Consider the following 13,776-nt stretch of genomic DNA (forward strand, 5'->3'; position numbering starts at 1 on the left):
AACCTGATACCAAATACTCAAGTTTCCGTTGTTGACTTGTTTACTACATATAGGAATGTTTACTTCTTACAATATATTTAAATTACGTGACAAATATGACACATTCCTGATGCGCTAGTGTGATATTTTGAAATGCCATTCTAGCCTAGGTAATTGTCTTCCTGAACTTTGGTCAGATGTTCTAAGAAAAGTTTGAAAATATAAATATCATTTGTCTAGAAAAACCAATGCATTTCAAATTTGACTGCCACATTTCGGGAAATATCCAATTTGCTTTTTATATTAGACTTTGCATTTGTTGTTAATACATGTACTTGTAAATTAGTTTTGCGTAAATAACGGGTATGTAAGGATAAAACAACCAGTTCGCCCTGGAAAAATGTTGGCATTATCAAAATGCATCTGGAAAATCCAGTTGTCGGTGATAAAAATCGTAACACCCACATTTTAAAAATTAGAAATCCCAATATTTTTTTTGTTTTCGGTTGAAGGTTAGGCTTAAGAAGTTACGCCATTATTATTTTTAAACTCTATCTGACATTTTCAATATTTAATCAATATCGAAAGGGAAATTGAAGTGCTTGATACAAGGAAATTGTTTAAATGAAAACGTTTATTGTGGTTTTCATTATGAAACAACTTACAATAAACAAAGGACTCATTGAGACAGATAATGTTCTTTAGATTTCTTACTTTGCCAATTTCACGACAACCACCGTAATCCTTAAATTTCAAAAGATTAGAGTGTTTAGACTGCAAAATGTTACTTTAATCAGGGGCCATCTTGAAAAATGGCGGCCAGGAAAGTAACTAGTTCATTCTCACCTGAAAATTTCTTATCTCCCCCACTCCTTATTTTATCAAATTAGATTCAGCCATAAGTTGATAAGGTATGTTCAATAAGTTTGCCACTGGTTACAAACTGGAGCTTGTCTTGAAGTGACGTAGGTCATAGATTCGAGGTAAAGCGACGCCTGGTGAGCTGCTGTCAAAGGCTTAGACTAAATAGGAAGATGGAGTCCCTCAAAACTGAGTGTAGTCAATTTTCGCTTGTCGTTCTCGAACTAGTTATCTCGAGCTGTAAGTCTCTAGCATTACGAAGGTTAGGTATTGTCATACTAAATGGATGGAACGTATCTTAAAAACTTAATTGACACTCTTAAATCAGGTTATATCTAATGCGTTTACATCTTACCTCAGAGAAAGAAAATAATTGTTACCACGTAATAGAAACCCTTTCGAGATCGTTACTGGTTGTAACCAATCAAGCGTTTATCTAAAGTGAATTTTATACTTTGGATCAGCGATTTCCATTTAGAACTATAAGTTCTTAGGTTTTTTATTATAATGATAAAACGCTGTATAAATTGACTAAATGACTAATGGTTTTTAAGGGGGCTTTTTCTACAGCCCGGATGGCTAGAATTTGATTGAACTTTGAAGATAAGTGTCAAGTCAAGACCGGATAGAATGTGGTTTAACGAGCCACGGGGCCTTTTCTTTCTTTTTTTTTTTTTGTCGAATACATTAAGGCGCGAAACTAGGCGATGTTAAATATTAAGGCCCCGTATATGCATTATCATTTTCTGATCTATTGATTGCGTCAAGTTCGCGCCCAGAAAAAGTATAGCAATTTAGCTTAAAGTGGTAGCCGTGTAAGTTTCAGATAGTTTTAATCGTGAATAGGGCACATTCTTGGGGACTGTCCTGATAAGTCTGCCATAAATTTAAGGGTGTGTTTTTTGGATCAAACTGAGTGGGAAGTGTCAAAGAACATGCTTGGGGGTCTACAACATTTATTTACGGAACAGTATGTGCTGCACCTTCTTGGGAACTGTCCTGGTAAGTCTGTCATAGATTTAAGGGTGTGTTCTTTGGATCATACTGTGTTGAAAGTGTCAAAGGACATGCATGGCTGTCAACAACATTTATTTATGGAACAGTATGGGCTCCAAACATTGATTGGCCGCCCTCTACTTGTCCTTGAGGTGACCACAAAGAGTATATTGAATATAAGGTACCTTAACTCGAAACTCTTTTACTGGGTGAGCCTTAAAACACTATATGCCACTACGAATTGGCCAGCGTGAAACAATTTCAATAATTTCCAAATATGTGACCATTTCCTCGTTTTGGGGGCCAATCAATATTTGGTTTTCCATATCTCCGTAACTAAATGTTGTAGACGCCGTATGTTCTTCGATATACACTTTCCACTCAGTTCGACCCTTAGAATACACCATTTACTTCATGGTAGACTTATCAGAAACACCCTGTATATTGTAGTTTGTACAGGGTTCATACGAATTTCAAAAATAGGGAAGTACCAAAAAACACTCGGCTCTTGCTTTAAAACCCTTGACATTCGTTAGTCTTTGTCGTGTTCGAAGTAAAGAATTGTGTTTTTGTCTTAACTATATAGGGGTCAAATCCCGGTGAATACCTTCTTTAGCGTCAAAATATCTCTTCTCAACCCACATCTGTGACTATCTCTTTAAGTATGGCAGTTAGAAGTAAGGGTGGTTTAACTAAAGGTACTTCCCAGAATTCATTACCCGCTAAATACCCGGGGCGTATATTGAACTTTATAATGCAGGGTACACACGAAAATATGTTTTTTGGGCGAAATAAATTCATATTATCCGTAAATACTTAGCAAGTACTTCACTTTAATTATAGTGTAATATGCCTACGTATCGAGGGGTCAAAATTCCTCACGTTTTGACCGATATATCAAAAGAAAAATATATATCAAAAATAATGAAGTATCTAATTGAAATTAAAAATATACCTCTTCAGTATTTTGAAGAAAAAAGATAAGAAAGTACTTTTCTTGAGTTAGATGAGATCAAATTATAATAAGAAAATGCTTCAAGGGTTACTTTGAGCTTGAATTTTGTCTTTTTTAACCGAAAGAGAGTATAAAATAATGAATATTTCAATTGGGACCATGTTTCTATCTACAATATTAAAAAAGATACGAGCAATTAAGTTTCCTTCATGAACACTACGCGTTAGGCTTCTCCGCGAAGTACTGGGGAGTACCTCTATTGGATGCCTAGTACAACGTGACGGATTCGTCCAATAGGGGTACTCGGCAGTGCTTCGCGGAGTAGCCTAACGCGTAGTGCCATCCAATACGGAAACTTAATTGCTTGTATCTTCTTTAATATTGCATTTAGAAAGATGGTTCCAATTGATAACATTCATTATTTTATACGCTCTTTCGATTAAAAAAATTCTATCTTGCATGGCGTATACCTTTAAATTTGAATAACATTTTGTACTTCTCAATTTGATGGTTAGAAATCCTTAGATAAACGTAGAAATGCTTCAGATCGTTATTTAATAGTCAGAATTTTATAACGGGAAAATGTGCACGCAATATGCTTATTAATATTATTTCTTATTCCATAGAGGAATATATTAGAAAACCGTTATCTTTAATGTCTATGAAAACCCGTTATTTGGATAAAGGCCAAAATGTTATCCTTCTAGGCTATAATATATTCAGTAAAATATTTCCCTATAAATCTTTCAAGTTAAATTGGTTTTGTTCTTTTAGACTTCACTTATTTAAAATAACTAAAATAATGGATTGCCAACGGTTGCTATGAGAGCTCTCCTATTCTTGGCATTCCATTTCTTAATAATAAAATTCCTTCGGTATGGAGGTAATATAAAAAGTGAATTATCTCGGTAAGCGTCTGCTTAATCATTACAAAATCAGTGTACTTGTGGTCTGTCGGCTTAAAAACTATTTAGTTGGTACAAACTATGAGCCTCAATAACAAACATTTTCCAAGGAGTTAGGGCTTATACGATAATGCACTGTTTCGGTGGAAATAAGAGGGAAAGACGCGGGGGTAAATCTCTGCCTTCCATCTCTCTTCTTGGCTATAGACTTTTTTTATATTTTTGAATCCTGGGAGTGGGCAGAGATTGCAATGGATAACCTCCTAGTAGCAGGGTCGCCAACCCCCCCTTTTACGTCGAAAGGGTCTATTAAGATCTGTTATAACCACTTTCGCTGTTAAGTTTCGATAAATGAGTTCACCGGTTCACATACCAAATATGGAGTTCAGAATACCTTCCACAAAATGAATACTGTGCACTAAAGGGGCTCGAGAAATGTACTTCCCCGTTTCTTAACTTTAACGGCGCTTCAGGGCTGCCAGTAATTTGTTATTAGAACATCTAGGGCCTGGAAATGAACGGAACTGAATCGAACAGAATACTACAAACTTTTCAGCCTGTTGTAAATAGCGGTTGAATTACATTCACAAACGACTGGCAACACACGTCTGCACAATATCAATATAGCTCCACCCCTTTTATAACACAAACTGTTCTGTAAAAAAAAATAAGATAATGTACTCCTTGAAAGACAGGAGGGTTATGATTCTCGTAGGTACGGTACCAAAAAAACCCTAGATTGGGTATGACCTTGCCTGAAGCGACAAAATAATGATCTCCTCGGTAAAGAACTCGGGTATTCGACTTAAATTATTATTAAATCCTATAGCTGGCTTGTAGCAGTAGAAATATTTTTTATATTTTATCTCCAACCACATTGTTCTTTTGGGTGTAACGAGATGGTTACGAAATTCGATATAATTGGAGCCCGCCACTATAATAATGTTAGTTACCGATACCTTGACACGGCACCAAATGGAATGCATGCCGCCTTGCTAGATTCTAGAAACCATGATCTTTAACAATATCATATATTCGGCGACTGTAGGGCCTCTTTCGCGTTGCCATTATACAGTTTTAATAAGGTTAAAGGGAGGGTAAAATTCATTGTGTTCGATAAAGGGTGGTAGAACCAGAACCGAAGTACAGTTGCCTCTGTACGATTTTGAGTAACTTCTATGAGATTTTGGGCTAAGGAACACCCGTTTTTAAGTTATGGACATTGAAGTGTTTCAGGAATGACCCCTTTAAGTAAGAAACTGAAAGGTAATGCCAACTTAGTTAAGGGGTCATCCGTAAAACCTTCCAATCATAACTTGTGAACTGTGGCCTTTAAGGCAAAGTTTCACAGAACATTTTTGACTCAAAATCGCTTTACCTCGGTCCAACCACCCTTTGTAGAACACCCTGAACGTTTGTTTTGTTTTTACATTGTCAATTTAATTTGTTTCTACGCGCAAGCAAGAACAGAAACATTTAATTGTATTCATACCATAATATTTAATTGTATTCATACCAGTCCCCCTTTAAAGAGGTGGCTCACGCTAGGGTCAACCGTAAGATAAATAGTCCGAAATAGGCCAGGTCAACTTTAGAATTGTTACACTGTATTAGCATATATGTAAAGCGGATCAGTTCCATGAAAAACCTCACGTGGAATTCTCTTGGTGCGATTACGATTTACGAGACGCCTTATCTTAGCCAATCAAATCACAAACTAACAACTCCCCAAGTTACATATCATTGAATGACATTGAAAACAATAGATCAAGGGTAACAATAATCACAGAATTCAGTCCTAATCTCCCTTTAGTAAAAGGGGCAAAATTCTTAATAAATATCTGGAAGGCTTTTTGAATTTCACCCCTAACAAGAAGTGATATCTAGTTTACTAGGGAGAAGTTTTAAGATGCCTAAGTATTCGCGCGCCATAGTCCCAGTCCCCCTTCAAAATACAAGGGGGACGTAAAAGGAGGCCGGGCTATTTCGCCTCTTGTCAGTCGGAAAATACGCAATTTTCGTCATTCACGTCGCGCTGACGTGAGTTTTCAAGAACCAATGAGATGCTGTTTGTAATTTAGAGGCGGGGATTAACTCCGGACCTACGTTTGGACTGCTGGAGATAAAGCTAGAAATGTGGCGAATTTATACCTTCTCCCTAGAAAACTAGATATCACTTCTTGCCCCTATAACTAAACTTCGATTCGTTAAGATGTCGCAAGTAAGTAAGAGATCGTACGTAAAAACGTGTAATTTTTGAAGGTTAAGCTTGGGGTGGTGGTGTTTAATCATTTCTGGGTTAAATGTTGATCCCAAAATATAAAACATGTCCGTGTACAATGAATTAAAAGGCAATTTATTCGCGTTTTCGTCATCCTTCTATTTAATTTTAATCGAATGATTCGAGTTTAAACGCGTGGGATGTACTTATTATTCTTATGATGTATCACTGGTCTAATTTGGGTCAAACCATTTTTTATTCCCATTTAACTTTCATTTAAAAACTTTAGTAATTTTATAAAAAAAAATAATTCAATTCAAGGATGCGATTACCAAATTTTCTTAAACTCTAAGAAAGTGGTTCTCTTTTTTATCTTATGCGAATTTTAATGTTGTCTATTTTCTTTTTTATTAAAATTATGCGCGGTTTAAACTTGAAGATCAACAACATTTTACGCTTGAGGAAAGATACGTATACTTAGTGGTTGGGTAATTTGCTCTTTAATAAATTAAGTTTAAGGAAAAATACGATTTCCTCGAAAGATTTTTTTTGCCTTTCCTAATTCGTCATTATTTTCTTGTCGGTTTGCACTCTAAAATTAAAATTTTTATTATTTATCCTGTCCATTTTGATATTATACCTTATTAAGAAAAAAAGGGTTTAGTTTTTTTTTAATTCACCTTTTAACTTCTCATGTTTTACTCCCCAAATATTTAAAATGCCCCTAAGGTAATTTGTAATAAGAAACTTTGGGTTATAGCATACTATAGATGCGGTATATTTTTAAAGATACGGTGAAATAATTATTGAAAGATGATTTTATATCTTTAAGTCCTGACTGACTGACTGACTGACTGACTGATAATCAACGTTCAGCCCAAACTGCTTTACTTAGGAAACTGTAAATTTGCAGGGACTCTCTAAGAAATGTTTTTTAATTCACGGCCATCTTGTAAAATGGCGGCCAGAATTGTAGAAACCTTTATGGAATGCCTTGATTGATTTTCCATAAATGTGACACTTCCTATACTTCGTAATGCTAGAGACTTACAGGTCGAGCTAGTTCGCGAACGACAAGCGAGAGTTGACTACACTCGGTTAGTTTTGCAGTCCATCTTCCTATTTAGTCTGTACTAAGCCTTTGACAGCGCCCCAGTCACCAGGCATCGCTTTAACAGAATCTATGAACTACGTCACTTCATGACCAGTTCTCAGTAACCAGTGACAAAATTATATAACATATCTTATTTCACTGATATTCAAAACACAGGTTCCCTTTATCCTATAGGCTGGCTTTATGGGTATTAGGGTTCGATTTTCAGCCAACTTTTAAAATGGCGACCCGAGAAGTAATATAAATATCCCGAGTTAAATAATATACTTACTTCCATGTTCTTACCATCAACAATTCAACTTCCCTTCAATAAAAAATCAGTTACAAATCACCGAAATCGGCCCACGATTATTTTTCCCGCATTCTTATCACTCTCTTCAACGCTCAATTTACCATCCGCGTTTTACTTACGTGAACATTTCACATCGTGTAAAAAGATACTAAGTAGTAATTGCATCCTTAAACCTAGGCAGCCACTTTAGAAAAGAAAATTGTTCAAATACCCTGAAGGAAAAAGTATCGGATGAATATTATCAATTGACATGATAAGAGTTACATGCATACACACATCGACAACATTTTATTATACCATTAATAATAATGCAATTTTCCTTATTTTTCTTTGACAGACTTCTCTTATCGCTCAGGACAACGACCTCTTCCGGCAATTACTGTCCCTGAATGATTCCATTGTGGAATTAAGGGAACAACAGAAACGTAATTTGGAACTGAGTCAATTAGAAGACGATGAAGACGAAGAAGATGAAGATGAATTCGACGCCGGAAGTCGAAGCCCGAGTTTGGAATCGTTATCAGATCCGGATACGTCAGCCACAACACCATCCCCGGCTTCAACATTATCTTCGTCGTGTTCTAGTCAATATTCCCGGAACAACAACATGAACAACGTTAAGAACATGGGTAACCATCATCAGGGTAATTCCAGAAGACCTGCCTTGCCATCCAGTATGAGGAATGGTGGAGCCAATATTTGCCACCAACACCATAGACATCATGGTAGCCACGATGAAGGAAGGCCCAGATCGTCCAGTTCCAACTTGTGCCTACGTTGTCACAGTACTTCCAGTGGCAAAATTGTCGCCATGCCTTTGTTAAGGAGAAGGGCCCATTCTCAAGCGACATTAAATTGGAAAAGAGATGATTTTGATTCCTACGATTCGGGAATTCATTTGCAAGGAGCGCATTCCGATTCCGATCACGAAATATTTGTTTAGGAGTGGTTTTAAATAAGCGTTAAGTTTAATTAAGTCAAATCATTTTAAAGTGGTAATGATATGGTTTGCCTTTTCTAAAACTAACCGTTTAAATTTAAATATTTTTCTTTAAATTATTCGAATTAATTACTTATCAGAAATCAAAAATTTCAAAACCGTTTCATTATCACTTTGAAATGTATATTATATTAGAATCCAACCTCAGAATTAGAACTAAAACGAAAAACTTTACCAAGCTTCTAAGGTTGCGGGTTCTAGTACAAGGCTTCCAAATTTTCACACCATTTAAATTTTGTTTATATATATACATTGTTGGCACTTTCTATGTACAGGGTGTTTCTGATAAGTCTACCATAAATTAAGGGGGATGTTTGTTCTTTAGGAAATCAATTTTGAGTCGAAAATGTAACTTCTATCTCCATTTTGGCGTCTGGGTCACTGTTTTGGAGTTATGATTTGATGGGTGTTTTAGGGATGACCCCTTAATTAAATTAGAAATCATTGTCTAAATCAGTTTCTTAATTAAATTTAAGGGGTCATCCGTAAAATACTCCAACCAATCTTAACTGGAAAACAGTGTCCCTTGTGGCAAAATGGAGATAAAAGTTACATTTTCGGCTCAAAATCGTGCACTTAAGGACAAGACCCTTAATTTATGTCAGACTTATCAGAAACACTCTGTATACATAATTGGCACTTTCCATATATATTCGGTATAAATTTAGATATTATAAGGTCCTTTAAAAAATTATTTACAACAAACACTCTCCTCTGTATATATATTATATTATTCCTACACCTGAACCTAATTTAGGTTATAATAACTTTTAATTGATATATTTCTTCTACTAGGAACGTATTGTAGGTTCCGATAACCCTTTATCTCCAGACACTATATCAAAACTATGATGTATATAAAATTTTTTGCCATCTTAACTTGGGCTTAATCCCTTATCTCTACAACAAACAAAAAACACTTAAATAAATGTGTATATTTATTTAACACTTAAATTTAATCCCTCTCTCGTTTAAATGGACGTTTTCTTTAATTATCGCGATATTAACAATGTGTTTATCCGTGTGTTTGTGCGTGAAACGTGTTCCGACGTCGCTAGTCAATAATTCAATAACTAATTTTTAGCCAATTTTAATCGCTCGTTTTAATTAAGCTGTAAACAGAACTAATCTCATCTTAATTATTGGGCGAAAATTAAAAAAAAAATACTATTATCTTTTGCCTTACACTGCCCACACGATAAACATTAATTGCTATACTAATTAATTAAAATGCAAATACAAAATAAAAAATGTAATAAATTTTTTAATCCCACAAAAAAATTACAATAGCAAAAATATTTTTAGTACTTATATATAAAGACCTAAAAACAAACAAAACGATGTGTTTATTACATTTGTATAAAAAAATAAAGAAAATATTTGTCCATATTAATTTTGATTATGTTTTTTTGATTATTTTTATAGGAAGTCTGAAATGGTACTACTAAAAACTTTATGGCGCAGTGGTACACAATTATAAGCTCCATAGAAAGAATTTAGTCTTGATTCATTTCCGACTATAGCCTAAACAAAACTTAATTTGTTTCTAAATTTTTAATTTCTAATATTTATTACACAACATTTTTGGCACAAATTTCGATGCGCCATTTATAGATATATATATTTAAGTATTTAAATGTTAAAATTACATTAATTTTAATTGTATTATATAGGTAGTGATTTTTGAGATGAAAATTATACACTGAATTTGTAAACATTAACAAGAATGTTAGAAACTGAACACGCGTATATAGTTACTATTGTTTTACTTAAATACCTACATTAGATTTAATTTCTCTATTTATGAATTGATTTATAATGTTTGTAAGTACATTTATTATACACTCTCAATAGGGAACATCTTAAATTTGAAATTTCAGCAAAGATAATTCCGTTAATGGTAAGTATTTATATTTAACTGTTAAAAATATATATATTTACATATTTTAAATCCTTTACGGAAGAATTCAAATTTTGGCGAAACGGCCTCTGATTGGTCGCTTCTTTCTGGCAGCTGGTGTGGAGAGTATGAAAGAGCCCCAACCAATCGCCATCGAGGTCAACAAAAACGCGAAGGTAATGACCAACGGTTGCCAAGTGGACCAATCGTCTCTGAATCCGAAATACTTCAGAGCATCTGGATCTTGCTTGATTCCGCACTCTGCCCTAACCAAGATGGCCGTATCCTGTTGAACCACTGGGTTGTGACTACAATAGTACTTGCCCTCCCCTTCGAAAATGTATTCGTATCGTTCGTGGAATTCGTAGTTCATCAATTGTTCCCCTATCCATCTTGCAGGTGAGACCCATTGGGTCCAGAACAGTATCAAAGACAGGTCTTTGAGATGTACAGCGTATCCGGAGGAAAGGAAGACTATAGTCAGGACGAAGCCGGCTAAAACGGCGGCTAAGTGACGCGATGAACACAACCAGGCCGAGGTACAAGCCACAGCTCGTAGGCAGAACATGTAAAGTAACATGTAACCGATGTAGATGCCATACGAACGGACTTGCGCTGAGCTGGATGAACTTTCCAATCCAGCCATGGAGTACGCTGGGACGACATACGCAACGATCAGGGCTGCCGAAACCGGTAAACTGTACACCGCCTGTAATCAAGAAATTTAAAATTAAGTAACGTATATGGAATTTGACTATAAGTTCGCCAAATCTATGGTGTAACAATGACGTCACTTATTGCCTATAGGTAGGGATGGGCCACGTGCAGTCTTAAAACATAACAAATTTATTGGGAACTTTATAACTCTATTTTTTCAACGACTGGCATTTGACTAGAGTTTCACCAAAAATATATTGTGCGACATTGAAGTCACTTATGCATATATTAAAAAAATGGTAGCCCTCCTTGCCTGGATCCATCAATTAGTTGAAGAGAAACCAACGCACAGGGGATGGAACCGCCATGTTGGTTATTTCCCTCGCACCAACCAAGAGGCAACGCCAGCCTATACTCGGGAGGCTAACTGACTCACACTACCTCTAGCGGTGCTTCTTGACGCGAGGGAAATAACCCAAAAAATTTGTGTTTGCTTCTCTACTGGAATTAATGGAAAGGTCTATTTTTTGGAGCAATTGAAAGATAAGTAATTTAGAAACGTCCCCGCCACGCACACTGGGACTGGGTATGTTTATGTTTTACGAGAACCCTAAAGAATATTAGGAACACAATGGTTGCCCTTTGCCATGCCCTTAATGTCTAAATATTTGCAGTTTCAACTGAACTTGTAAATATGTGCATTAAAATATTGTTGTCGTATTTCTTACTTTACTGAAGAGATAGGCTGCTTTTCCATACAGCCCTTCTCGTATATCTTTGTACACTATACTTTTCTCTCTCCACACTAAAAAATATATTTACAATTTGTTAGAAGAGGAATTGAGTTTTAACTTGTCAAAAACCTACCTTTGGCAACTATTCTGAGCAAAAAGGGCCAAACTGCAATGGCCATGAGCGCGTAATAGAACCCGAACTTATCGTTGACATGCTCCTGTTCGCGACCCAACCTAACATTCCAAAAGATGGCTCCAACCAAGACTGACATCATGGCAGCCAAGATAGCGTCTCCCACGAAGCCAATGATGTTAAACGGGAACATATAAATAAGAACACGTCTGAAAAGGGGTTGAATTTTAACCTCGGTCTAAATTACGTCTTAGCAATTTCGCTTACATCCACAATGCCAAAATTTGAGTGAAAAAATTGGCAGTTTTGAAACCGGAAGGTGGTTGACCCGGTGGTCCAGGATCGGACAAGGCTTCTTGACGACGACGGAATATGTCTACGAGATTTTCAACCCTTTGACTGGATTCCAACATGGCTTCCGAAGACAGATTGTCCAGGGTTACCAAATCAACTAAGAACATTGTAGGTAAATAGTTTAGTAAACAAAAAGCAATATTCAAAATTTGTAACCACTTGGGTTACGCTTAGCTTTGGCTTTTATCATAGGTCTGTTATGATATTACAATTAAAGGGACAATTAAGTTTTGATATTTCACATTCTAGGTGAGTAATATAGTGACGAGTGCAGACACAATAAGTTTCTTTCAACACTATCGAAGAACGTGACCTATGACAAGCCAAGTGAAGCCAAACCATGATGGACTTTCTCATTACGGTAATAATCGGACGGATTTTTGTAAGCTGGACACGGAAAGTCTATGTAGGCGAAATAAGGTAACATATCGCGTCGCTTTCCAAAGTATAACATGCGACCAGTTGATATAAGGGCAACTAAAATCAAAATTATTAATTAGTAATTTATAAAAGTTATTCTTCGGTTATGAATAAAATACTTCTGGAAATCATTGTGAATATTTCGTAGGTAGGAGGATGAATGGTCACCACAACGATTCGTCCTCTCGCGGCCCATTGCCTCAAGTATTCCATCAGGAAAAACGTGTCGAATATATCCATACCCTTCGTTGGTTGATCCAACAAAACAATATCTGTGCATAGCCGTAATGGTTAGTTACATTACACGCCGTTAAATTATTTGCACGACAATTACCAGTATCCATTAACAAATGACAGGCCACGTTCAACCTTCTCTTTTCGGATTCAGTCAAGTCCCTAACTCTGGTGTGTTTCACTTGACCCAGTCCCAAATCTTCGAGCAAGGCGTTGATCTATAAATTGAAAATGAGCAGTGAGTGATTAATGTGAAACATTTTTGGACTACACACAGAAGGCGAAAAAGTGAGATACCAACCCTTCCTTTGGTATCGAATGATTGTCCATTGCCTGGTTCCCTGAGTAATGTGGTAAAGAGGAGAGTCTGACGCACGCTCATGTCCAAGAAGAACTCTGCCTCCTTTTGAACATACGAGACGCACGATTCCATCTTCGCTGGACTCATGTAAAGACCGTTGACGACAATCTCTCCTAGAAGTCTGGACCGCCATTTTCTGTGGCGATTGGCTAAGATATCGAGTAGACCAGTACCTTCCATTTCTAGTTTAAAAGAAAATTATAAATTAGATTCAACAGTTATTGGAAAAAAAGTCTAGTTCTCAACTTACCGGAAGTAGCCATGATGGCGAGTATCTCTCCGCCTCGAGCCTCAAAGTTCAAACCTTCTAGAAGACGAAGTTTAGTCCTCGCTCCGCCGCAAAGTCTTTTCCAAGCCGATGACATGTCCATCTCAAACGAAAGGTCACGTACTTGAAGATGAGGATGGTGTTTGATGCCCGTAGCGATTCCCACTTCACTATCGCCTCCTGGAAGGGCGTTGTAAAAAGAATCCTTTGGGAAGAACTTGTCGTTCAACAGTGGACCGTCTGTGATTTGGAAACCATCCAGTTTATTGTTGATGACCGATTCAGCTCTGTAATTGGAACGTTGACGGGAAGCCCGAGAATTGAGCGAAATGTTGGAACCGGCTTTGGACCCCGTTTTTGAACCGGCTTTCGAACCCATATTACTTCTATAA

At 36.4% G+C, this 13,776-nt stretch overlaps 2 protein-coding genes and 1 long non-coding RNA gene across 4 annotated transcripts in view; 1 reads left to right on the forward strand and 2 right to left on the reverse strand.

The window, feature by feature from the left end:
* The window catches only part of LOC149610373 (uncharacterized), a 55,292-nt gene extending 45,576 nt beyond the window's left edge, over positions 1–9,716 (forward strand). Inside the window, exon 3 of the mRNA XM_089859207.1 lies at positions 7,661–9,716. Within this exon, the coding sequence (XP_089715333.1) occupies positions 7,661–8,266 (606 nt within the window). The 3' untranslated portion in view covers positions 8,267–9,716. The remainder of the gene's footprint in view (positions 1–7,660) is intronic.
* Positions 598–1,312, reverse strand: LOC149610374 (uncharacterized). Of its 2 annotated transcripts, XR_016376554.1 has the most exons (3): positions 1,196–1,312; positions 826–1,118; positions 598–723 (listed from the first exon to the last, which is right to left on the reverse strand). It is a non-coding gene; the product is annotated as an uncharacterized LOC149610374 (long non-coding RNA). The 2 variants fall into 2 exon arrangements; XR_016376553.1 differs by having other exon boundaries at positions 598–1,118.
* Positions 9,568–13,776, reverse strand: part of LOC149610375 (ATP-binding cassette sub-family G member 8) — a 59,733-nt gene continuing 55,524 nt past the window's right edge. The window contains exons 4-12 of the mRNA XM_089859181.1: positions 13,367–13,770; positions 13,057–13,298; positions 12,856–12,973; positions 12,641–12,793; positions 12,462–12,578; positions 12,015–12,198; positions 11,748–11,956; positions 11,609–11,685; positions 9,568–10,932 (exon numbers count right to left, since the gene is read on the reverse strand). Coding sequence (XP_089715307.1) covers positions 10,291–10,932; positions 11,609–11,685; positions 11,748–11,956; positions 12,015–12,198; positions 12,462–12,578; positions 12,641–12,793; positions 12,856–12,973; positions 13,057–13,298; positions 13,367–13,770 — 2,146 coding nt within the window. The 3' untranslated portion in view covers positions 9,568–10,290. The remainder of the gene's footprint in view (positions 10,933–11,608; positions 11,686–11,747; positions 11,957–12,014; positions 12,199–12,461; positions 12,579–12,640; positions 12,794–12,855; positions 12,974–13,056; positions 13,299–13,366; positions 13,771–13,776) is intronic.

This window comes from Phalangium opilio, unplaced genomic scaffold (assembly GCF_054372755.1).
Source record: "Phalangium opilio isolate 3A_F unplaced genomic scaffold, DU_Popi_V2 ptg000329l_1, whole genome shotgun sequence".
Lineage (NCBI taxonomy): Eukaryota > Metazoa > Arthropoda > Arachnida > Opiliones > Phalangiidae > Phalangium > Phalangium opilio.